General features: G+C 36.7%; 2 protein-coding genes across 2 annotated transcripts in view; one reads left to right on the forward strand and one right to left on the reverse strand.

The window, feature by feature from the left end:
* LOC120274779 (N-terminal acetyltransferase B complex catalytic subunit NAA20) lies at window positions 1–23358 on the forward strand. Its single transcript, XM_039281315.1, has 6 exons — window positions 1–78; window positions 164–254; window positions 19786–19918; window positions 21739–21808; window positions 22649–22709; window positions 22806–23358. Exons 1-6 carry the CDS (start codon window positions 1–3, stop codon window positions 22895–22897), a joined length of 525 nt encoding a protein of 174 aa, XP_039137249.1. The 3' UTR covers window positions 22898–23358.
* The window catches only part of LOC120274778 (ent-copalyl diphosphate synthase AN2, chloroplastic-like), a 5292-nt gene continuing 2842 nt past the window's right edge, over window positions 23094–25543 (reverse strand). The window contains exons 10-15 of the mRNA XM_039281314.1: window positions 25117–25232; window positions 24943–25041; window positions 24587–24826; window positions 24344–24482; window positions 23896–24130; window positions 23094–23203 (exon numbers count right to left, since the gene is read on the reverse strand). Coding sequence (XP_039137248.1) covers window positions 24008–24130; window positions 24344–24482; window positions 24587–24826; window positions 24943–25041; window positions 25117–25232 — 717 coding nt within the window. The 3' untranslated portion in view covers window positions 23094–23203; window positions 23896–24007. The remainder of the gene's footprint in view (window positions 23204–23895; window positions 24131–24343; window positions 24483–24586; window positions 24827–24942; window positions 25042–25116; window positions 25233–25543) is intronic.

Below are 25543 nucleotides of genomic sequence, written 5' to 3' on the forward strand. Positions count from 1 at the left end.
ATGACAACCATCCGCAGGTTCTGCTGCGATGATCTCCTCCGCTTCGCTCCCGTGAACTTCGACCACCTCACAGAGACCGTAAGCTCTCTCCTCTCTCTTGCTTCTCTTCGTTCATGGCTACTATAGTGTCTTTCTTAGCGAACTAGGGTTTTTCTTTGATCAGTTCAACATGTCTTTCTATATGACGTACTTGGCTCGCTGGCCGGACTATTTCCATGTCGCCGAGGCCCCCGGTGGTCGAATCATGGGTTACAGTAAGCTCTCTGTTCTTCCATCGCTTTGATTCTTCACTTGATTTTCATTGAATTTGGAATTTTGGCGTTAGAGATCTGTTGTAGTCTTCCCCTCATGCTATTATAAAAAGGAAATTCTGAAGTTTCTGTGAGTGTTTTTTTTTTTTAATTTCATTTCATATCAAGCACCAAAACTATATATATTTATATATATTTTATCACGATATAGGGAAAATAGATGTTGAGCGCCTAGCTGATGAAGGATTTGGTAGATTTTCATTGGTTCAATTTATATTTTTATATAGATAGGGATTTGTACAGCATTATTTGCATCTTTATTAAAAGAAAATCCGTTAAATAATTTTATATTTGTACTCAATTTGAACCAGAATTGGGAATGGATGTCCCTGGAGCTTTTAATATCCACTTACCAAACACCAACGCAAATGGCCTTAGCTTTTGGTGTTTGGAGCAATCCTGTCAGCTATAAGTAGAATGTGTTTGCTGTTTTCTTAGGGAGAAAAGGCCTTTCTCTCAAAAACTGTGCAATTTTCCCTCTGGAAGACAAGAAATTAATTTTAAAACGCAAGAGCTGTACTCAAACTAAAAATTGGGCCTAGAACACAATTATGGTAGTGGGTGTAGTTAAATTATTAACTCCCATCACTAAGAGATTGCGTCACCAAGGTTGAATCCATTGTTAGGGATCTGCCATTTCTTTCCTAATGAAGTTTACTTCTAGTCTGAAACTGGCAGCTATATAATAACCTCGTTTGGAATATGCCTGGTAAATTAGTCCTGTCAAGTAAGGTTTGAAGGCTTATAGGTTTTGAGTGATTGAATTAGAGCTCTTGACACAACAATAGTCAAATAGCCCAAGAAGTGGAAAATATACTTAAGTTCAATGGAGTGGGATAGGAGTTTGTGAGTAGTTACCCTATTATCACCATCTATACATGCATCACACTGTTGCAGTTAGAATAATGTCTCATTGAGCAAAACTAACTGTTATAAGATGGAGTGGGCACAGATCAAATGAGCACTTGATCTAAGGAGATATAGTAAGCTAATTTCCAATGATTCAGTCTTTATCTTCATTTTGGAATTTATATATTGGTGACTCCTACTCATATATATTTGATAAGCTAGGAGATAATCTTAGAAAAATTAATTTGATGGAATCAGAAATTTTTTTTGGTCATTTGCAGTTCTTTAAATATGTGTTCTAGATACCTTGAATCACCCAAGTGGAATTAACTACTGATAGTGTAGGCTAAACCGGCAAGTACATATGTAAATGAGAATCTTAACAACATATAAGATTTGATGCTTAAAAATTTATCTGACATTTCCCTTATTAAGTCTATATTGTGGTAATGATCTCCTGTAGAGCAAATAATAATTTGTTTTTGCTTGTACAACTGATAAATATGTAGATTTAGACTGTGTTTGTTTGATGGGATAAACATGGAAAAGATAGTTCAAAAACTTCCTGGAACCTGTTTAGTACTTCTGGGGATGTGTCAAAAATCCAAATTGTCCTCACTGTTAAAATGGCCAAAATTTAATCTGATACTCACTTGCCCCTGTGATAAATTTGCCCCTCTTCACCAGGGCGATAATCAAGATTTTTGCTTTACCAACTTTATTAAGTAGCAGTTCTACATTTTTATACTTTCAATATAATTTTGTCTATTTAATATGTGGATACGCCTGCTATATAGTGCCTTTAAATCTGATTTTGTTTTTGCTTTTTTTTTTCTGCTATGATAGTTTGAAGCAATGAGTTTTGCTTGATTATACCTTTTCACTTAAAAGTAGGTGATACACATACAAATACTTTAATTCTACAAACAACATTAATCTTATTAGTGTTGTTATGATAATGTTAGTTCAACCTTTACTTATGTAGTTAGCCCTCCAACAATATTAGCGTGATGATGCCCTTGAACTTGTAGATTATTACTCATTTTATTTTAATTCTTTACATGCTAATTCAGTAGTATATGCTTAATATAATATTGTTTCTAATTTCATTTCAATTGAAACATAGTCCAGTTTAAAATGAAACGTTTATATTATGTAATCTTATTTTTTAAATGTCACATCCGTCTTGTAAAAGATGGCCTTTTGTTTTTTAAAAAAAAACCTATGGTCTTAATTTTAACCTACAATCTTATGAGGCTCCATTTGTGTTGATCCTTTTATCCAGCCTTACTCATATGTTATGCTCAGTACTTCAATATTGCACTAAGTCTGCTTTTTTTGTTTTGTTTTTGCTTCTTTTCATTTTTATGAATGGTTTTAAAAACAACATATATAGGTGGGTGGCAGTAATATAACACATTTATGCAGCTGCATATGTGTTTCCGATTAAAATACTTATCTATTTCTTTGAGTGCCATAAATTTTTAATAAATATGTGAAAGCATAAAGTTACACATTAATGCATAAGCATCTGAGCTAGTCCACATTTTTTAGCATTGCCATAGAGTTGACCACTGAACACTTTTAAGAAATTCTTATGCAGAAATAGAATATTGATAGCGGGAAATATAATGTGCTTTCAAAATCTTTATTTTAATGTGTCCTTAATGCTGAATATGATCTGTTATATATTGAACTTTACTACAGATGTATTTTGTTTAGCATATGCAGTACTTTTGGATATTATTCTTTTCTAAATTGCATTCCATGTATGCAGCCTTTGTTCTGATGCCGATGTAAACTTTAAGATCTAGTATGATTTTGTATTCCTATTTAGTACATACCTTTTCTCTGACTAAACCATTTAATATGATAATATCTACGGGAAGGGAAATGTATTGGAAACCATGCTCAACAACAAGCTAAACTGTAGAATTGCTAGACTGGAAAAATACAATTGGGTTAAAATTAAGTTATTTCTATTGGGAGATATGATCAAAATGCTCGATTTAACTATTTAACAAAAATAGTTAAGGTTGATCATTTGGTTAAGCCTTATGTGGGCAATGCTATTTGATAAATTTTTACTAGAAACTGTACGCAAAAAGCTGTTGACTTTGGCTGTCAAAGAAACCAAGCCTTTCATGGACATTTTGAGTTTATCAAGTTTTGGCTCACTTGAGCTTGTTTGTATAATAAATGAATTGAGCTTAAGCCAAGATTCCATGCTTTTTGAGTGAAAAACATGGCTCAAATAGACCTATGAAACACCTAAGAGTTATTCCATGCATCTATTTGTTTACAAAATCTGATTATTTAATTATTCTAAAATTTATTAATATTAATAGAAACATATCATTTATTAGAAAAGTAAAATTGTAATTTATAATTTTGATTAGTATTAATTCGGTCAAAATTTGGTCAATTAACATAAAAGTTTTACCTCCAACCTAATTTTTAAAGAATTTTCCCTTAAGGCCACATTTTTATCCCCAATCTAACACTACTTAGGCTCATTCAATAAAGCTTGATAGGTTCAGTGTCAAGAAAATGTGCTTGTAGAACAATAAAGTCCCTATGTGTATTGGTGTATAATATTTTCAGAAAAGCAACCTTTTGTTAATTTATTGGAAAAACCGAAAAAGACTCAATTGTATATTATTTTTAACAAGAACTTAAATTTTTTTTTTTTTGTTTATTTGATAAAAGGACTTGATCATTGTTAATCTTTTTCAATAAGAAAGTATGTGGGAATATTTTTTTAGCTCTTTAGGTTGCTTTTCTAGCTCAAAACAAGTTTCAGTTTTGTTGAGCTTGCATAGCTCGGTTGTGATGCCATTTTAACATTTGATAACCTCTTGGAATTTTCTTATCATTCAATACAACAAAAAAAAGAATATCCGTTTATTAGACCTCAATTGAAGTACTGTTGAATTTTGTGGGTAAGCTTGTGTCAACGCAACCTATGTGGAGAAAGTCATAAATCAGATTGTTTTTTGGTGGGTTTTTTTTATTTCTAGTAAGGATAGACCTTATTGTTAATTACCCAGACTGAAATGTTAGGGCCTCTGATTAAGAAACCAAGTGCGAACAAGACAACATAATCAAGATAAAAAGAGAAGTTTTGTTATGTCTTTGGTGTATTTTCTGTGCATTGCTAAAGCAGCGTAATATTCCTGTTGGAAATATAGTACTACGTCGGTTGTGTGATAGAAGTGTAATGGGTTTATATATAGGTATAGAGGTTGAGCCACTAAGTCTTGAGACTTTTTGGTGTAAGACCCCTAAACCTATATAAAGCCCATATAAGAACCACTAATACCAAAAATATAAAATCTAACATGATATCAGAGCAATATAGTGGAGCCACCGATGTGGTACAAGTCCATGTGTGTATGATCTCCATGTGTGTAAGACCTCTGAGACACAAGTAGTGTACAAGTCCATGTAAACAGACCTCTGGTGTACAAGTCTGTGCAAGTTCGACCGAGTTGAACTTGAGGGAGAGTGTTGGAAATATAGTACCACATCGGTTGTGTAATAGAAGTGTAATGGGTTTATATATAGGTATAGAGGTTGAGCCACTAAGTCTTGAGACTTTTTGGTGTAAAACTCTAAGCCCATATAGGGCCCACTAGTACCAAAATATAAAATTTAACAATTCCATTTTACAATAGTAAGATGAACCGGTTGGGCCTAAATGGCTTGCTTTAATGCTTATGTTAGGCAATTAAGTTCACGGAATAATTACACCGAGGATGGCCTGCCAAGAAAATTGCTGGATTATTTGTGAATGAGGGATTCTTTCAAGAGGTTTAATATGGCTCGAGAGAAATCAGAGTCCCAAAATGGTAGTAATTAAGCTACATAAGAACGGAGCTTTTTCTAAGAAAAATGAGAAGATTACTCTAAGTAATCAAGAAAGAGCACAAATTGTTCTAATTAATCAAGGAGATCATGTCAAGAGTCCATATATTACCACTAGTAGGCAATATACGGATCATCAACAATCATATCTCGAAATTAGGCTCAATATAGTTGGAATCATGTGTCATACTCGGCATTGTTATTTTGTTTTTCTGTTCTTTCATTAGTTGTCTCTGATCTTCTTTCACTCAATAAAACTACTCAATCTCAACCGTTTTATCAAAGTGGTATGTCCTGCTTTTTCTGGCTAGTCTTTAAATTCATGGTAACAAGAAGAATGGAGTTACACATAGACATGTTAGAAAAGGTAGTTGCCACTTTATTGACAGGGATGGACATAAGGAAAACAAACAGATAAGCAAAGAATGCTTGGGTCAACACACAACTGGCATAAATGACGGAAATACTCACTGGCAGGCCATTGTCGATGAGAAGGAAAGACTATCATCCAGGAGGAAGCAAAACTAGTCGAGCCATGAGCAGGCTATCTTGGGAGCCTCTAAGTCAGCAGACCCCTGTGTGGAACCTTCTCCCTAGTGATACTTTTTCTTCCTTGAATAAAAAGGTCGAGTTGGCCAATTTTGATGGTCATGATCTGATGGGCTAAATTGCTCAAGAAGAGCAGTGTTTGAGATTCAAAGGACTCTAGAAAATTAGAAGGCTGTACTTGCTAGGCTGTAAATGGGTAGGGCTTGATTGTGCTAGGCTTTGCCCAAGCTTGTCTAAAAATTAAGTAGCTTGAGCTTGAAATTAGCTTAATAAAGTTTGTTTAAGCTCAACTTGATTTTAACTTCGAAAGCTTAAGCTTTGCTCGATTTAGCTTGAAATTAAAATTGAAATTTATTTTTGATAATTCGAATCCGAGTAGATTTAATGTGAATCTAAAACCTCATTTATTGTTTGATTTTTGCTTTTAAAGATAAACAACGCAAATTATGTAATATTTTAAGCTTTGCTTGATTTAGTTTGAAATTAAAACTTGAAAATTATTTTTGATAATTCGAATCCGAGTAGATTTAATGTGAAACTAAAACCTCATTTATTGTTTGATTTTTGCTTTTAAAGATAAACAACGCAAATTATGTAATATTTTAAGCTTTGCTCGATTTAGTTTGAAATTAAAATTGAAATTTATTTTTGATAGTTCGAATCTGAGTAGATTTAATGCGAAACTAAAACCTCATTTATTGCTTGATTTTTGCTTTTAAAGATAAACAATGCAAATTATGTAATATTTTCAATATAATAACGTAGGGGAAATTATTCTAAACTACCATGTGGTTAGCCGCTTTTTCAATACGGGACCTGTGGTTTTGATTATTATCGCTATAATACCCTATAGTTTTAACTGTTTGCAAAAAGATGCCAAAACACTTAACCCGTTAATTCTTGTTGATGTGGCATTTAAAAACACGTGAATTTACCTTTTTATCCTTATAGATTTAAATAATAAACCTTTCAGAACAGATCTTGTGTTTTAAATAATAAACTTTTAAGGGTGAAGGTAAATTCATTAGTTTTTAAATGCCACATTAGTAAGGATTAACTGAGTTAAGTGTTTTGGTATCTTTTTGCAAACGGTTAAAACTATAGGGTACTAAAGTGTTAACAATCAAACCACAGGTACCGAATTGAGAAAGAGTCAAATCACAAGGTAGTTAAGAATAATTCTTCCAATAACATATTATATAATAATATTATATACTTTAAATATATAAAAATTACAATATATTTATATATTTCGAGCTATCAAGCTAGGCTTGATTGAGCTTGGCTTAGGTTAAAGCTTTGCTCAAAACTAATTTTGAGCTTAAAAGTGCAAATTATGCTAGATTTAAAAATAGAAATTTTGAGCTAAGCTTGAGCCTTTCCTACCTTGAGCTTGTGTTGCTCATGAATAACTTGATCAATTAACAAGCTTAGCAGTGGCTATGGCCAGCGTAGAAAGAGGTGTTTTACACTAATTTCACTGGCTGCTCGTAAACGTTATATGAATGCCAAGGTAAGAATGCATATTTCAAAGCTAGGATCATTAGAGTTGGGATTGGGCATTATACCTGGAATTGTTATTTTATTATTATTATTATTATAATTTTTTGTTCCTTCATCAATTGTCCCTATTGTTCTTTCAATCAATTAAACCAAGCTTTTTTCATCTCTCACCATTTTCACTCTAACAATTTCATGGACTCTAACTTCATGTGTCACGACACCACCGGTTTTGTGTTGTTGAGTCTCAAATAAACTTTCATGTTGATATTGTATGAATTTCACCGTAATCTAAGGTGACTCCCCTTACAAAGTATTCTAATCCTCTCATTGCAGCGAGTTTGATTTCTATGTCCCTTGAAATATGAAGATAATTTGAAATTGATTTTCAGTTGAGATGTTTGTTCTCTAAATTTGATTCTACCTTAGAAATAGTCATGGACTTGATATCCCCTCCTTGGAGTGGGTTGAGCTTCAATCTTTCTTAAGATTTTCATGTTGAATTTGAGCGAGCATTTGCTAAAGCTTAATTACTTATAAAGTAGTATGGAATTCATAACCCTTTCTTGGACTTGTGTTGGGGTTCAATCCTGAAGAATTGGAGAGATTTTCAAATTGAATTTGAGTAGAAATAACTGCTATGCAAAGCAGACTTCCTTTCGAAAATAGTCTAGACTTTAAATCGCCTCACTAATGCTACATCAATCTTCAACGTCCTATGAAACTTAGAGATTGTCGTGTTGAATTTGAGCGGAACTAGCTGCTATCAAAAGCAGATTCTCATTAGAAAATAGTTTGGATTTAAGAAAATTGTTTTGTTGATTTGGAAGAGGATTTCCTTTTGGTTTTGAGGGGTGGAGCATCTTTTAAACCTAATTTCCCACCCCACCAACCACCACCACCAGGACTGCCATCCTCATCCTTCTTTCCCTAACCTCTTGTTTGGTTGGGGGGTTTTTGGAGGTGTAATGGGGCGTGAGAATGGTTGAGTTGTGTTTGGTGGGGAAGTAAGGGGGAGTACGAGTTTGGATTGGTGCTTCACCCCTTCAAACCCCTCACATTCCACTCCTCCAAATCAAAGTCTTTTGGAAAAGTGGGATTATTGAAACAAACTTTTAATATAAAAGTTTGGGAAAAAACAAATAGGCCCTTCATCAAGTTTTAAATACCATTATGTCCTATAATTGTAAATAATTAGTTTAATAATAATATAATTATTAAATTATTGGTTTAATAATAACAATGATAATAAAAATAATAATAGATTACCTATTTTTTTATTCTAATGTTTGTTTAATAATAATGACAAAGTTGGTATAAAATAATATTAAATATGTACAAAAAATGTATCATAGTCCATTTTATAAAGGCCAAATTGGTCAAATATGCATCACACATTTCCTTACTCCTTAGTCCTCACAAAAGAAAAACTAGATTACCCGTCTTGACTCCTCCATCGAACCAAACATAGTATTTTTTCAAACCCTCAACTCTCCTCTTTTTCTTGCTCCCTCTCCTCTCCCCCTTCCCCTTTAAACCAAACAAGGGCTATGGCTTTAACTTCGTTATTGCTTGAAATTTTGGTAAATTCTACCCTTTATTTGAAAAGAATTCCCTTTTGGTTTCTAGTGGTTGAACCTTACAACCTACTCTTACTAGAGTACTTCAGGTTTCAAACCACTTTTCGAATCCTTGTTGTTTATTGTTGCTTGAGTTTTTCGCAAGGTCTTATCTTGATATTGGGGTGGATTTCTTTTGATTTTGGGTGTCTTGTAACTGCTAAGCATCTCATGATCACATTATGAAGTGCCATGATTGGGTGATCGCTACATAGGACAATACCCCACACATGCAATGCGATATGCACATATTTGTGTCAAGGTTTGCATTGGGAATGCAACATAATTGCCTTTTAATTGTGTCGACTCCATCTCAAACTTCATTGAGTTGGTGATTGCTAATGGTCCATGGTTGATGGCTTTATTTTATTTTATTTTATTTTATATTTTTTTAAGGGAAAGAAGGGAAGGGTTGGTTTCACCTTGGGATGCAGTGGTACATGCTTTTTCCCTTAAGAAAAGTCTTAAAGGGATGGTGATGTTCTTACCTCAAGATAGTGTTAAGGACTTGCGTTTGTAATCTTACATCAAGAGATTTTTACAACATTAGCTCACTGATTGCCTCAAAATTTGTCATCTTTGATATCATGAGTTTCAAGTGATCGTGATGTTTTTACCTCAGAATAATGGCATGAACTTCCCACCGTAATCTTAAATCAAAAGATTGTTAAAACACTAACAGTGATGTCCTTATAAAATGGTCTCTATAAAAATTCATGAAAAGTGCATGGTTTGCATAATTCACCAATAGTCTATATTTATCACTTTTTTTTTGTACTTTAGTCCTTAATGAGTTGCCACGTAGAGGTTTTCACACTTAGTGGTTGTTGATAAAATGGTGGTTATCTTCTTTGTCTTGCTACAACTCTGCCATTGTTACTCCTTAGCCCAGATAACAAAAAAGAAGGGTTGCCATGTTAGGTAGCTAACAACCAACGGTTAAACTTTTGTAGGACAACACAAGTATAAATCTTGATGAAATACTTGCTAAGGCTAGGTTGTCACTTGGAGGTGACGCGTTACATCTTCAACAGCTGGATATAACGATAAGTAAAAGTTTGGCTAGGATGTTGCTCGAAAGAAACCTATTGCATCGGCATCGAGATACAGTGGAATGTGAGCAAGGGTCCTAAAACCGTTTTGGGCTGGTGTTGGTAAAAAAGTTAGTCAAAAATCATCAGTTTAGAGTAGTTAGTTGGAATATGCAAACACTTTTTGGAAAACTTTATGAGCTAGTGGATGCTATGATTAGAGGGAAGATTAATATAATGTGTGTCAAAGACACTAAGTCGGTATGTAATAGATCTAGGGAAATTGGGAGGTTAGCGTCTAAGATTTGGTATGTAAGTAAAAATAAGCATAGGAATGGAGTATGGGTTATTGTAGATAAAGATGTTTAAAAAAAAGGAAAAAATGGTTGAGGTCCTTAGGAAAGGGAATAGGGTTATTCTTTTAAAATTTGTTTTAGATGAGATTTTTTATGTCATTAGCGTTTATGCTCCACAAGCAGGTTTGAGTAAGTAAATAAATGATATTTGTAGGTTTTTAGATGAGACTGTATAAGGAGTACCGAGCAATGAAAAAGACTTTAAGGGAGGTGATTTAAATGGTCACGTGGGGAAAGAGGCTTGAAGCTTGAATGGGGTCCATGATGGGTTTAGCTATGGTGATAGAATGATTCGGGGACTGTGTTTTGGATTTTGCTTTAGCTTATGATATGTTGCTTGTTAATACGTTGTATAGGAAGTAATTACTTTTAAGACTAATTCTAATTGGAGCCAAATTGACTTCTTTAATACTAGGAAAATTAATCGATTGGTGTAGAAATTGCAAAGTGATAGCTGGAGAAAGTCGGACCACTCAACATAGATTGCTAATGTTTGATATAGATTTTAGGAAGTCTGATGCAAATGGTAAGGTAAGACTATCCTCAAATTAAATGGTGGAACTTCAAAGGTGGTTAGTGTCATGGGTGTATTCTCCATCACACAACCGGTGCGGCACTTGCCCTATGCAAATTAGCCTCAATGAGGTTTTGCCAAGGAAAAGCTAAGTAAAAAGGTAAAATGGAACAAGGGACACCGGAGTAAGAAAAATCTTTCTGAGTTTGAAAGCATGTTTACAACCAGCCTTAAGGGCCAAACAAATCATCCTTCCCACCAAGGTGCCAAGGATCACACATATGTGGACATCCGAAAATTGTCCAAGTCCCTTAAAGGCACTCCCATGCCCTGCTAGCGGCATGGGAGAAGAACGCTGTGCCATCACTATGCATGCTATGCAGTATAGGGCTACCCGGACTCCTGTCAAGCCATACAAGACCATCCTTGCACATGGGCAGGTCATTTGTCCCACCAACCCTGACACAGTGCCATGCTGTGACGTGGTTGCGCTGAGGTCCCGGCTGTCTAGGTCAAGGCTGCTAGGTTGGCTCGGCCACAACATGATTCCTTGGTCATGGCAAGCTGGCAACCTGGTTGCGGCAAGTTTCCTTGGCAATCTCGGTCACAGCTGCTTGGCTGCCCGATTGCAACAAGTTTTCTTGGTAGTCTTTGTTATAGCTTCCTGGCAGCCCGGCTGCGGCCACTTCGATCAACCGGCCAAGTTCCATGCCTAAAAATATTTTTGGGCCTTTCTCGGCCTGACGCTGTCGGTCACGCCATGCTCACTCGATCACGACGCGTGGCTCCCAGTAGTACACTCACGATCATGCCCCAAGGTTGGTTGTGCAAGAAATCATTCCCGGTCATGATCGAGAGCTATGGCCGACCATACAACCCATCTACCTTGTCTTCATAGGATGACCCTGCCTATGGCCATTCCTTGGTTAAGCGGCCTGGTAGTGCCCGTGCCAAGGGTGGGCGCTGTATGGCCCCATCACAGTAAGGTTTTAGAATTTTAGAGGAAAGTTTAAGAGGTTGCGCCGTGGAAATAGGAATTTGATATAAATAGCATGTGGAATTTGATTGGTGATTGCATTACAAAGGTAGCTAGGAAAGTACTTGGGGTGTTTAAAGGTGGTTTAGCTCATGTAGGAGATAATATTGGAGAGAATTGGTGGTGGTGTGAAGATGTTTAAAAGGTAATTAAGCTAAGAGGAATTATTTTAAGACTTGGCAAAAGAATAGGTGTGTGAAAAAAGTTAGGTTGTATACGTTAGCCAATAACAAAACTAAAAAGGGCCGTGAGCAATGCTAAATCTAAGGCTTATGATATGTTGTATGTTAAAATAGGTTCAAAGAGGAGAAAAAGATGTTTAGCTAAGGCTAAGAAAAAAAAAGAAAGGGGTTTAGGAAGTGTTAGGTGTATAACAGATGAAGACAAAAAATGCTGATGAAAGATGATGAGATTAAGGAAAGCTTGAGAAGATACTTTTGTAAGTTATTTAATGTTGATCATGAGACTAACATAGCGTTGGAGGTCAATAATACTATGGTTAGTGATACAATTAAGTATGTTGGAAATATTAGAGTAAGTTAAATTAAGAATGTCCTTGGAAGAATGAAAGTAAGGAAAAGTGTAGGCCTAGATGATATCCCAATAGAACTTTGGAAGTCCATAAGAGTACCCAGCTCTAAAAATAAAGGTGACATTTAGTGTTGTAATAACTATTGTGGAATTAAACTTATGAGCCATATTATGAAGGTTTGGAAGATAGTTAGGATGATACTGAGATCGGTAGAAGTAGAAGATTTTGGTATCTAGGCTCTATAATTCAAGAGGATGGGGAACTTATAGATAATATCACAAATAGGATTAAGTTAAGTTAGGTAAAATGGAGGGGTGCTTTTGGAGTTATATGTAATCGTAGAATACTTATTACATTGAAAGGTAAGTTTTATAGAATGGTTGTTAGGCCAATTATAATATACACATCAGAGTGTTGGGTGTTAAGAAACAACATACTCAAAAAAATAGGTTGGACCAATTAAAGATGAGAATGTTGAAATGGATTTCAAGCATTATTAGGAAGGACCAATTAAAGAATGAAGTTATTCGAAATAGATTGGGAGCGACATCTATCACTAATAAGTTAAGAGAGAATCGTTTAAGTTGGTATGTGTATGTTGCTAGATGGCTCGTAGACTTCCTCATAAGGTAGAAGCTCTTCATTTGGAAGGTTGTAGAAGAGAGAAAGGTAGAGCTAAAAGGTGTTTAGCAGAAACTTTATATAATGATATGGCAGAACTTGATTTATGTAGCCTTTTGTCCCTTGATAGACTAATGATTCATGTAGCTGACAAATAGATGGGATTAATGGCGTTAGTGACAACGATGATCTAAAAGTCTTTTGTCTCCTTGTATTTGTCATATTCTAGGCTTTCACCTATGCCCTTGAAAAAGTCTTTTTTCCCCTGTGTTTTATAGGCCTTGTTTGGATTTATATATGTGAAGATAGGAGAAATAATTTGTATATATCATTAGTAAAGGAGTACAAGCATATATATAAAGAAATACTAGGGTTTTGTGGTATGGGCCTAATATGGCCCATTAACCAAATATAAACTATAACATAACTCTAACACTCCCCCTCAAGCTGGAGCATATAAATCGAGCATGCCCGACATTTTGTTACATAGATTACTAAAGACTTTTAACATTTTAAACCTTTGGTGAAGATATCCGCCATGCTGCTTCGAGACGTCGGGTATACTGACGTAGAGATGACTCCCTTCGAGTACCATATCACGAACATAGTGACAATCAGACCTCCACGTGCTTGGTACGCTCATGGAATGTTGGATTATTTGCAATGAAGATAGGCGGCCTGGTTATCACACAACATCTGCATAGGTATTGCGATAGGGAATCCCGACTCGGATAGAAAAAGACCGCACCCAAACCATCTCATGCCGTCTGCGTGCCATCGATCCGTACTGCTACGCACTTGATCTCGAAACCACATTCGCTTTGCTTGCGCAAGTAACCAATTTTCCACCGACATACGTCATGAAAAGCTCGGCGTAGATTTTGTCTCCTCTATCACCGACGATAACCCCGAGTCGGAATATCTTTCGCAACGCTCTAGGTGACCATGATTCTTGTAGAGAAGACCTTTGCCGGGAGCTCTTTTAACATATGCAAGAACCCTCGAGCACCTGCCGAGTGAACTTCTCGTAGCTCATGCATAAACCGACTCGAGAGTCCAATCGCGTAACATATATCGGAGACGAGTAGTGAGTAGATAAATGAGCTTGCCAATCAAACGTCTCGTGTTGACCCGAGATCTTTGAGAAATGGGGAAGATGTCTCCCAAAAGGTGGTGACGCACTCGATAGGGTGTATTTTCTCGGTTTTACTAAACCCAATAAACCGGGTCTCCTCAAGTAAGTCCAACACATACTCCCACTGTGAGAGTGTCATCTTTCCTTTGGCATATGCAGAACTCAATACCAAGGAAGTATCTGGGTCGTCCCATGTCTCGTGTAACGAAATGCTTCATTAAATGCTCCTTAATTCTCTGAATTCCCTGGCGATCACTACCCGTCAACAAGATATCATCGACATATACCGCAAGTACAACACAACGGGATGAGTGTTCTTATAGAACATGGAATGATCCATATTACACTGCGAAAACCATCTGCAGATCGCAATTACACTAAATTTGTCAAACCATGCACGAGGACTTTGTTTCGGGACCATAGATCGCTTTCTTGAGCTGCGAGACTAGATTCTCCTCGAGCAACATACCCGGAGGTTGCTCCATAAACACTGCCTCAACTAAGTCTCCATAGAGAGGCATTCTTCACATCAAGTTGGCGAGTGTCCATGATCGATTCATAGCTACAAGCGATGAGAATCGCGAATGGAATTGAGACGAGCAATCGTGAAAAAGTCTCGACGATAATCAACACCATAAGTCTCGAGTAAAAACCACGGGCCACCAACCGAGCTTTGTAGCGATCAACCTGTACTCATCCGCTCAGTGCTTCGACGAGAAGACCCATCGACAGTGGCGACGTTTCGGCATCGCGAGGCGAGGCACAGCGCCCATGTACCACGAGATCTCGAGGCTTCCATTTCTCATCCATTGCTGTTTGCCATTGTGGAAGCAAACGCGCATCCCGGTAGTTCCCGGGAATTGACTCGCGAGACAAGGAAAAGAGCAAATGTGCGGAAGGACGGAGTGAAGATTATCATAAGAAACAAAAAAAGGGAGATGGGATGTTTAGTACAAGAACGAATACCTTTGCGAAAAGCGCAATGGGAAGATCAAGAGACGGATCTGCATGGTCCGGGGAGAGGACCGGAGGGGCGGAGCTGGCGGTGGTACACGTTGGCGTCGATGATAAACCTGTCCAAAACGACCAACATCTGTATCCAATGGAGGAGGCGTCACACTAGGCATAGGCACAGGCGGAGGGACCGAGACAGGGATGGGGAGAACAATATCAGATGACGTAGTTAACATATCGTGAGAAACTGAATCAGAGAAAAATGATTGAGACTCAAAAAACGTGACATCCATAGACACAAAATACTTCCGACTAGTCGGATGAAACAACCGGTATCCACGTTGGGTGCGGGAATAACCAACAAAAACACATTTAAGCGCACGCGGGCGCAACTTGTCCAAACTAGGAGTTAAATCTTGAACAAAACCAACACAACCGAAAACACGAGGGGATAAGTGAAACAACTCGGTATTAGGTAGAAGACGACGTAAAAGAACCTTTCCCCCTAAGGGTGCAGAAGACATACGATTAATAAGATAGACTGCAGTCAAGATAGCATCAGACCACAAATACATAGGAGCATTACGCTCTACCAAGAGTGCGTGCAACATCCAAGATGTGACGATGCTTTCTTTCAGCTACTCCATTTTGTTAAGAGTTGTGTGGACAGGTGGTTTGATGAATAATCCCAAAGGACGCATACTAAAGAATTTACTGCTAGAAGAGACAAATTCTAAAAGCATTATCGGTGCGAAGACATTTGAGAACAATGGAAAAATTGATTTTTATTTCCAAAATGAAATTTTTTTGAAGGACATCGATAATAGACCGACGGTCTTTTTAACAAATATACCCAAGACACTCGGGAAAAATCATCAACAAACACAACATAGTAACGATGACTCAGAAAATAGACGCGACCTTAGAAGGTCCCCAAACATCACAATGAACTAAATCAAATAACGACCGAGTAGACACTAGAGTAGAACGCTTTAAAGGTAGCACGATGATGTTTACCCAACCGACACGACTCACATTGAAACGACTCGACCCGAATCCAAGGCAAAGTTTCTGTGAAGACGACTAAGAGAAGGGTGACCCAATTTACAGTGCCATATGAGTGATGACTCGGAGTCAGAAATAGATGCTGCTAAACCACGAGGAATATCATCATGCACTAACGTGATATACGCTCGTCACCACGATTACGCCCTCAAACCAATCCTCTTCTCGTCTGCAGATCCCAAAAAATACGGTGAAAAAGGGAAAAATGTTACACTACTAATTCAAATGTTTGGTGATCGCAGAAATGGATAGCATGTTGACAGGAAATTCAGGTACATAAAGAACATCATTTAGTCTAAGCTGAGAGGAAGCCTCGCACAACTCCCTCTCCCGAGACATTAAAGCACGATCGTCCACTCCAGAATGCCACATAATGAAAAAAATAGATGGAGAAAGATTTTTGGAAAAAAAGGGTTTTGTACCGCTATGTGAGAAGAGGCCCTCGTAGTCAATCCGAGAACTGTCACTCGAAGCAAGAAAAGGCATTACTGAGAAAAACGGAAGAAGAGGTCGGTGTGAGACGCCGTCACTCGTAGGCAGCTGGAACCGTGCAAAGTCGACCGAGAGATAGTGACAAACTGTTCAAGACTAGAAGTGGAGTGACGGATCGACCACCTCTGCAGTACTAGCATTGGCCACCGCCAGCGACTCATGCTTATCCCAACAACGATCCTCAGCTGTGGCTCGGCCGTCGACAGAAGGTACACACAAACCTATTCAGAGAATCACCACGGCCAGCTCCTCGACCACCACGAGAGGAGCCTTTGCCACCACGCCCACGAGAAGCTAGCAAAGCGGACTGATCAGAGGACACAACGGGTGATGGAGATGTGGATGTAGAAGACAGGCGAAGCACGCGAGCATAAACAGCAGCAAGATCAGGCATTCTCTCGAATTCGTAATAAAGCCCTTCACTCGGTTTTGCATCTCGAGGGGAGCCCGGAAGATATGTGATGATCGCAACTTCATTCCGGTAACGACGGCGGCTGGCGGATCAAGAACTAAGTCGGGTAAATATCCGACTCATCCAACGAAAGCTACTGGATGTGAGTGAAGAATCGAGGGGCGATGCGATCGCCTTGACGGGTCGAAATCAGTTGCTCATACAACTCAAAAACACGAGAGATATTATTTTTCATTTCCATATGTCAATCTGACATCCCCCAAAATTGCCTTTGCAGTGAGTCAACATCACCACACTTGGGCAATATCCGGCTCCATACTACCGGGTCAACCATGAGCGCATCGCAAAGATCGCTCGAGAAGCTAATCAAGCATACTTGGCATCCTTCGAGTCCGACGGATCTGCCGTGAGGTACGACGATTTCTTACGAGCCATAAGGAACTGCTGCCTAAAAAACATAGTTTCTCCCATCCAACTTTTGCGAGGTACAATGGAGATTCTTAACTAAAGAATCATGAAACGAAGACATGACGACGACAAGACAAATCCTTCAGCAATAAGACAAGGGCATCACTGGTGAGGGCTGAGGAACATCACCAGGTGCCCATAGACCAACGAGAACGGCAAGAGATGATCGGCGGCTGTTGGTAGAGGTGGCGGCGGTGGGTGGAAGACTAGGGTTTGCGGCGGCGGCGGCGGCGGCGGCTAGGGTTTAACCTAGAGCTCTGGTACCATGTGAAGATAGGAGAAATAATTTGTATATATCATTAGTAAAGGAGTACAAGGATATATATAGAGAAATACTAGGGTTTTGTGGTATGGGCCCAAGATGGCCCATTAACCAAATACTATAACATAACTCTAACAATATATATATATATATATATATTTTTAACCCTAAGAGTGGTAATGGTATAAGTCAAGATTTTTGGGTCAATTTTATTTGTTTGGATTGACGTTTCTTTTTTCTTTTTTAATAAAAAAAGGATAAGCACCGTAAAAAGCTTAAGAACCCTTAGAGAAGCTAGGAGGAGTAGGTTCTGAGTTTGAAAATAAGTTTTTTAGTTTCTTTGGGCAAAAGTACAACAACGACAATAACAACAGGCCGTTAGTTTTAATTATTTGCAGTTGGCTTTCTTTGGTTAAAAATAATCTTAAAAAAAATTATAATTTACCTTTCAAGGCAACAATGTTTCTTTGGCCAAACCTAGTTTTCTCTTTACAAAGAGAGTTGTTATCATTGCTCGTAGTCCTTGTTCACCTGCTGGAGAAAGCTTCATCATCCGCAAGAATCCATGACCTTTCTGTCTTCCTAGAATCTAGTGGTCTTATTGTCTACTAAGTATTCAAATTTCACAATTGCTATTTCTTGAATCAAATATTAGGGTTTCATTTTTGTTTAAGAAAAAATCATTTGATTTATTGATATGAAGAAAAAAAGGGATCAGAGAGTTCAAAGGTTATATAATTTCTTAATGAGGAAATGTTTCTAGTAACTAAAATCTAAACAACTTCTCAAAGAAGCTCTTTTTGATTAACATATCCAAATGTAAATGTCTCAACTTACTCAAAAGAGGCATCTCTAAGAAAAAGCCCTTTTACCAAATTAAAACTTTTCATAAGCCAATCCAAAAAGGCCCATAGTAGGAGAAAATTTGTTTAAAACTTGTGAGATTATCTCTCCATATAGATAATTCTATCAATGGGTGTAATCATTTGATTTGAATCTCTCTTCTGTCCCTTGCTTTCTTTAGTTTTTGTAATATAAATCTCATTGTTTCTAGTCTAGCTTGTGTTTAAATCCAAATGTGACTAGGATTTAATTCCAGTTACCATATTAATCTGAATGTTACTAGAATTTACTTCCAATATTAACCTGAATGTTACTAGAATTTAATTCCGATCTTAATATGATAGTTAATTTTTTTTTTTTTTTTTGGGTACAAACAAATTTCATTTAAGGTATATATTTCTACTGCAAAAGGTCTATTTGAAGTTTACTTATTAATGTAAATGAGACAAAAGTAAACATCATTATATGTTGAACGTGCCATAAGCACTTCAATCTCAATGCAATAAAGGAGTGTGAGTGCCTGCCAAAAAGATTATGAAAGATTTGTATTTATTGGTGATCAAAAGTAATAAATGTCTACTGAAATGAATGACGGATGGAAGTTACTGTGTGTGACCATTAAAAAAACACCTGCGTAGTAGTTGATTTTCATGAAAGAGAAGGCATTAGTAAATAGATGAATGGCTAAATAGTGCAGGATGTAAGTACCTTTTTTTAATTAATTGAATGAAATCTAATATGTTTATGAAGTAATTGCACCCTTTATCTATATGCATTCGTAATTTGTAAAGCATGGTGTATTATTAGGAAATATCGGTGCATGAGTGGCCTCAAGAAAAATTTATTATAATATTGTACATCATAATACATGAGTAATGAAATATGAACCTTATGTACTGGACAATGTGATGATATAAGGAATTTTATGTTAACATTGGTTTTAATACTCAGTTGCAAGTGTTCTGGGTTGCTGAAGAGCAAACAAAATCACAAACATGAAATAAGGATGTAATGCACGGATGAGTGGGTAGTAAATAAGGGTTAAATAGTTCTTTAGAATGTATGGAGCTTTTTCCTTTTTTTTCTCCTCAAGTTGTTATGTTGGTGGTAAGGAATTTACATAGAAAAATCTCTACACCATGCTAGTTGGAGCCTTGTGCGATGTTCTACTCTTTTTGTCTCTCCTACTGCTAGATACATGTAGGGACTCAATTCCATGTTATGCCAGAAATTCTTTGAAATGCAAAGCATTTACATTCACAACTAGTGTTTGTTTTGCATAATTTTCCCTTTCTAGTTGTTTTTTTTTTTCAGAGTGCACATCTCGTTTTCATCTCTAAATTTGCTATCATAAAATTGCTGACTGCAGTTATGGGAAAAGTTGAAGGGCAAGGCGAGTCTTGGCATGGTCATGTAACTGCAGTAACTGTTGCTTCAGAGTATCGCAGGCAACAATTAGCCAAGAAACTCATGAATATGCTGGAGGACATCAGTGATAAGATGTAATTCCCTTTTGTCCCTTTCTTTTTGAAATTGGTCATAATTTATAGTTGGCCATCTCATCTTGTACCTTGCTTGCATGCCATGAATCTTTTGCCTCATTATTAGTTTCACACTTTATAAAAAGACAGCATCTTCATTGTGTTTTGTACTGATCTTTGTGTCACTAAACTTCATTTGAAGCATCCTTGAGATGAAGAGTTATCTGATTCTGATACAAGTGATCAGAATGAATCATATTGGATTAATTAAAGTGAGCTCATTGATGTGAATCGTGATATTGTAAACAGTTTCTTAAAACCCAGAACATTATAAGATTTGCTACCAAAATTATTATATGAGCTTAATAATTTCAGAATTTAGAATATAATAGTTTTCTGAAAAGTGATCATAAGCTCTTATTGTTGCATTCCTTTTCTATAGGAAGAAGCCCCAAAGTCTGCTTTTCCTATTGAGAAGCACATGTTTGAGTTTGTAGGTAGTGCAAACTTGCAATAGAGATAGAGCTAGAAGAGTCCAAATCACTTGTTTAGATTGTGTAATTTGATTGGATCATGGATAAAAACCTTTACTTTTTTGTTTGATCTGTCTGTGAATAGGACTCTGACAAATATGGATATTAGTTACAAAAACCTTCTCGTCAATTTTTCCCCTGATTGAGTTGGTCTTGTATCTTTGCTATCAAATAGTTACTGTTAGTGGTCAAATAGTGTACTGGCTGTTGCTGCTTAGTTTTGTTTCCTGGAATTAGTTTCCTTCATAAAAGTGAGTAGGTAAAAATAAAAAATGAAAAGGGTAGGTTTTCCATTTAGATCTGCTGATTATCTAAAAATGCTGTTGTGTTTTTGTTTTTGTAATTTTTGAGTAATACTTGGTACCTTGCTGCTTCTTTATTCCTTCATTGTATGTACGTATGTCATAGCATCTATCACAGATTGCATCCTTAAACTATATGATGTCTCTTCGATGCAATGCCTATATAACCGCATGAAATCTTCTGGATTTCAAATCTCCTTAGTAGGATTTTTACATTGGGCAAGTGGTTAAACATTTAATAAATATTCTACCTAAAGGATAAATTTTCAACTCACTTTTTTGTCGTTCATTAGGTTTATATTAAAATACAATTTTGAGTGGTATCATGAGTTTCTTTGAGGAATTTGTTACACTATAAAGTTACACTTTCTCAAGACACCCAAAGACATTGTAAATATGTGATCAAATTGGCATGCATTAGAGGATTTTTTATTTTTGCATCTAAATATCATCATTTTGTCATATTTATTTGACTTATTTTGCTCAAAGGAAAACTTTGTTTGGTGATTAGTGTCAAATTTCGACAAATGTCTTATGAAGGTTCCCCTCATACTGTGAGAAACTGAAAACAGCTATACATTATTTATGAGATGACACCTAAGTTTTATGTGCTTAAACATTGCATGTTGCACACATCATTTCCCATGGACCTAAAGATGACCAACAGCAACTTTCTAAAATGGTGGGGAGCAGCAGAATCTGTTCTGTCAATGTCACACATTTCCTTTTCTGTCATCATTATGATGGGTTCCTTCCTACGTGTACTTTATTAAAATTATCTGAGTGCGGTGTATGGCCGCAAAAGGTATATTTATCATCCTGTCTTCTGCTTTTTTCCCCCTTTAGTGATAGTTCCCATGTTCTTTTCAGTTTCTTTCATGATTTGAAGCTATAGGTTTCTGTTCATACCTAAGTCATAGTGAAGCCATGCTGGATGCTCTTACCTTGTTTTTGGTGTGTTTGATGATTTCTAGCTCTTGTCACTGATGGAAGCTTTTCTTGGCAGGGATAAGGCTTACTTTGTTGATCTTTTCGTGAGGGCATCCAACATGCCGGCCATAAAAATGTATGAAAAGGTAATGTTTTCTGTAACTCTCTGGTGTCATTTTCAGAATTTGGGCCCTGCGTAGCATATCTCTTCAAATCAGGTGAAAGCCTGCGAGATCAGTTGATTGACCACACATTATGAGACTGACTTGGATTGTCAGTTGGCAGTCTTAGTGTGTAGCATATATGGGCAAGTGACTGGGTTTTGGTTCTTCATTGGAAGACCAGATGTTTCAGAAAATTGAGGCCAGATCTATATATGATTTCTTTTGATCGGTGGGATACTTTTAACATCTAGTATTAGCAGCTATAAATGCCTAGGAATATTTTGCCATTCTAGAGCAATCATTGTAGGTGACGATGGCTTCTAGGTGCTATTGCCCCTCGGACTTCAATTCATCTGCCAGTGAATGTTTTAATTAGGTCAGCGATTAAGACACCTTTTATTCAAGACCAGACTCATATTACAATGGTTAGTAAATTCAGTTTTTGGTAAATATGGCCTAAATGACAATATCAAGTTTGAGTTGTTTGTTTGGACCAAGTTGTAGTTGCACCGGTTTACAATAGTACAGTCGGCATGTTGGTTGGTTAGTGTGGACCACTTGCTTTTGCCTTTCAATTTCATTCAAGTGTTGGAATTCTATGCCATCATGATCTGTAGCTTCACTCATTCAATTATATGACTAGTGATCATCCCTTATCTATCATGCTACTGTACTGTGAAGACCTTTTCCTAATAATGGTGTGATCTTCTGTCTGCTGCAATGGATCAGTTTTCTTTTTTCTGTCTAAATCAATCAATACATAAAGCATGTAGTTGATAAACATGAACTTGAACCTACTGAATGAGACACTCTCTTAAACAGCTTGGATATGTAATCTACCGACGTGTTCTTCGGTATTACTCCGGGGAAGAAGACGGGTTGGGTGAGTTATTTCACTTGATATCTCAATGCAACAACCGGATTCAACAACTTATGCTTTTATTTATTGTACTAATGAAACTTTATCATTAATGTTCAGATATGCGGAAAGCATTATCTCGTGACGTTAAGAAGAAGTCGATCATACCCCTGAAAAGGCCTGTAACACCCGATGAACTTGAATACGATTGATACTTGCACAGGATGATGCTTTCAAAACAACTATAGAACTTTTATTATATACAGTGTTTGTTCGCCGACATATATGAAGTTATTTTCTGCTGTCAGTTAAACAATTTTTTGGAAGAGAACCATAGCAATGTGCCTGCTGAGAGTTGCTGGTGGGCAGTGAGCAGCATAGTAAGAGCTCTTTGCCACACTAAGAAAAGTTTGCTTGGTCTTTTTCTCCAAGCCATTAGATGATTTCTGCAGCACAAGCCTAACCAGCTCTTGCATCTCTGATTCAACTGCTCTCTCAATGCTGCTCCTTGTTTCATCCTGGTCAAAAGTCAGCATATGAATCATTGATGATAAAAACTTGCAGTAACTCCACAAATTTCATTTTTGTTTACTCTTTCATGTCAATGTGCCATTTGTTTCACCAAACCAATTGCATGAAAATATAAAAATAAAAATAAAAAGTTTTGGGGTTTCTTTTCTATTCAAAAGTCCCTAATCTCCCTAATCAAATTAGACTTTATTGGAGTCCTTAAAAACTTAGAAGTAGACTCCGGGGAAAAAAATGACAAAATGATAATAATCATCATTTTTCTTCAAGATGCACAACATGACTTTTTTTCTATTTTCTATTTTTCTTTTTAATAATCTAACAAGATATCTATCATTAATATTGTTCCTCTTTTAACTGATCTGGAAAAGGAGAACTTCTAGTGACAAGAGAGAAAAGAACAGATGGGAACAAAAAATGGCAGGTCCCACAAAGTGGCACAAGCAACCAATAAGAGACTTTTATCACCTGAATGCACTATCAAATAAAATCATGTGGGGTACACATAGTTGTAATCAACATCACCAAAAATAGACACGTAAACATACACACACAAAAACACAGATATAAATATATTATAGATACACACATAGATATATATATATATATATATATGTACACAGACCTGAGATGAAAGGGACAAAGCAATGGCACAGTATGTCCTTGTGAATTGGATTTGTACCTCGGAAATGAGCACTGTTGCATGTTGAAGGTGGTGACAAATTGAGGACATTTGCTGAGCCAATCTACCGCATTCAACATGCTCATCCAAACAATATCTCCCTGCACACATTTCAATGGTCCTTTACTAACAACATTCCAGTCTCATTTCTGCCTTCCGACAAACCACCCCTCACGTGTTCTCTCTCGTCTTCTTCCTCACCTTCTTTTCTCCACCTTCTCATCCAATCTTCCCACTACGGATGTGTATAACATAACAAAACCATATTGGTACGTCATTTAATACTTTCATTAATTATAAGTTATTACATTAAATAATTTTTAATATATAATATTCAGTTCATATATATAGTTATAATATAAAACGGGAAAAAAAAATTCATGTGATGAAGTATATATCTTATTTATAAAGAATTGGTTTAACAATGAATTTATAATAGAGAGCTTACAGCATGTCTCAAATGATTACACATCTTCTGTTGTTGTTGTTGTTGTTGTGAGTGATTGTCAGAGATAATGTGGTCCAAGAGCTGATTAATGGCAATTAGAAGCCCTCCATCCCATTCTCCTAACATCTTGCTTCTACTACTGCACAATAGTTTAACAAGATATTGTTAACTAATTAAGTTACTAATGTGCCATTTTGTTCACTTTTATGCAAAGAAATTTAGATGACAAATAGTTAAGTATACCTGGTTTGGCTATTTGGGTAGTTAATGAACTCTTGGATGAAGTCTTGTCTCATGTTTTTGGAGCAAGAATCACTGGAGAAGAAAGAAGACACAGCGGCAGCTAGCACGGCGGTTTTGGCCCAACCGAGCCTCTCCGGTGCTCGTTCAGGCTCGTAAATGCTCGCCGCGGCGAGGAAGTAGGTTGTTAACAATGTCTCACGGCTCACGCCTTTTTCAGCTAGTCGACACTCTGTGTACCATCTGTGAAGTTCGATCGGACCCGGCCGATGATACACTTATTCAGATCAACCCATTTATTCAATTATTTAACTTATTATTTTTAATAATGATGAATAAATGAATGAATGAATGAATACCTATGGAGGCCAAGCCATTCAAGCTGGTGAACTGCTTGGCATTGGTTGAAGTCAGACTTAGCCAAATCCAAGTAAACATCATTGTTCACATATGGCATCCTACGGTAATTATTTAATTTATTTGAAAAAGATTAAGACTTTGTTTGAGGGAAAATGCTGAGAATAACATTGTACCTGTAGAGAGTTTTGCCAATCCAAACGTCACCCCCACCACCATACTGTTCCAGGTACAACCTTGTCTCTACTCTTGGAAGGCTAGAGTACCAGGGGAAGTCCAAGGCATATTCCACCTGTGATAAATAATTAATAAGAAAAATATTAGTATTGAAAAAATAATAAAGGGAATGCATAAATATATATAAATATATATATATCGATCAGAAATTTCAAATTACAGTGGATTTCGGCAGGCCACAAAATCCAAGCTTTAGCGTCAACAAATGGTCCCTACTTACTAAAAAGCAACTGAAGAATATAAGCAGTGGACATAAGGATCCAAATCTAGTTTTCTTTTGAGTTTTTGAGTTTACATGCATGTGGCCCTCAAAAGAGTCCTAACAAATCACCAACTCTTTCTAGCTCTTGTTGTTTCTTTCTTAGA

This window comes from Dioscorea cayenensis, chromosome 13, assembly GCF_009730915.1.
Source record: "Dioscorea cayenensis subsp. rotundata cultivar TDr96_F1 chromosome 13, TDr96_F1_v2_PseudoChromosome.rev07_lg8_w22 25.fasta, whole genome shotgun sequence".
Lineage (NCBI taxonomy): Eukaryota > Viridiplantae > Streptophyta > Magnoliopsida > Dioscoreales > Dioscoreaceae > Dioscorea > Dioscorea cayenensis.

Bases quoted from the DNA above. Each gene is read 5' to 3' on its own strand.
- LOC120274779 (XM_039281315.1), top strand. From the start codon at position 1: ATGACAACCATCCGCAGGTTCTGCTGCGATGATCTCCTCCGCTTCGCT. The intron at 79-163 runs GTAAGCTCTCTC...TTCTTTGATCAG, and splicing joins TCGACCACCTCACAGAGACC to TTCAACATGTCTTTCTATAT. The intron at 22,710-22,805 runs GTGAGTTATTTC...ATTAATGTTCAG, and splicing joins CGGGGAAGAAGACGGGTTGG to ATATGCGGAAAGCATTATCT.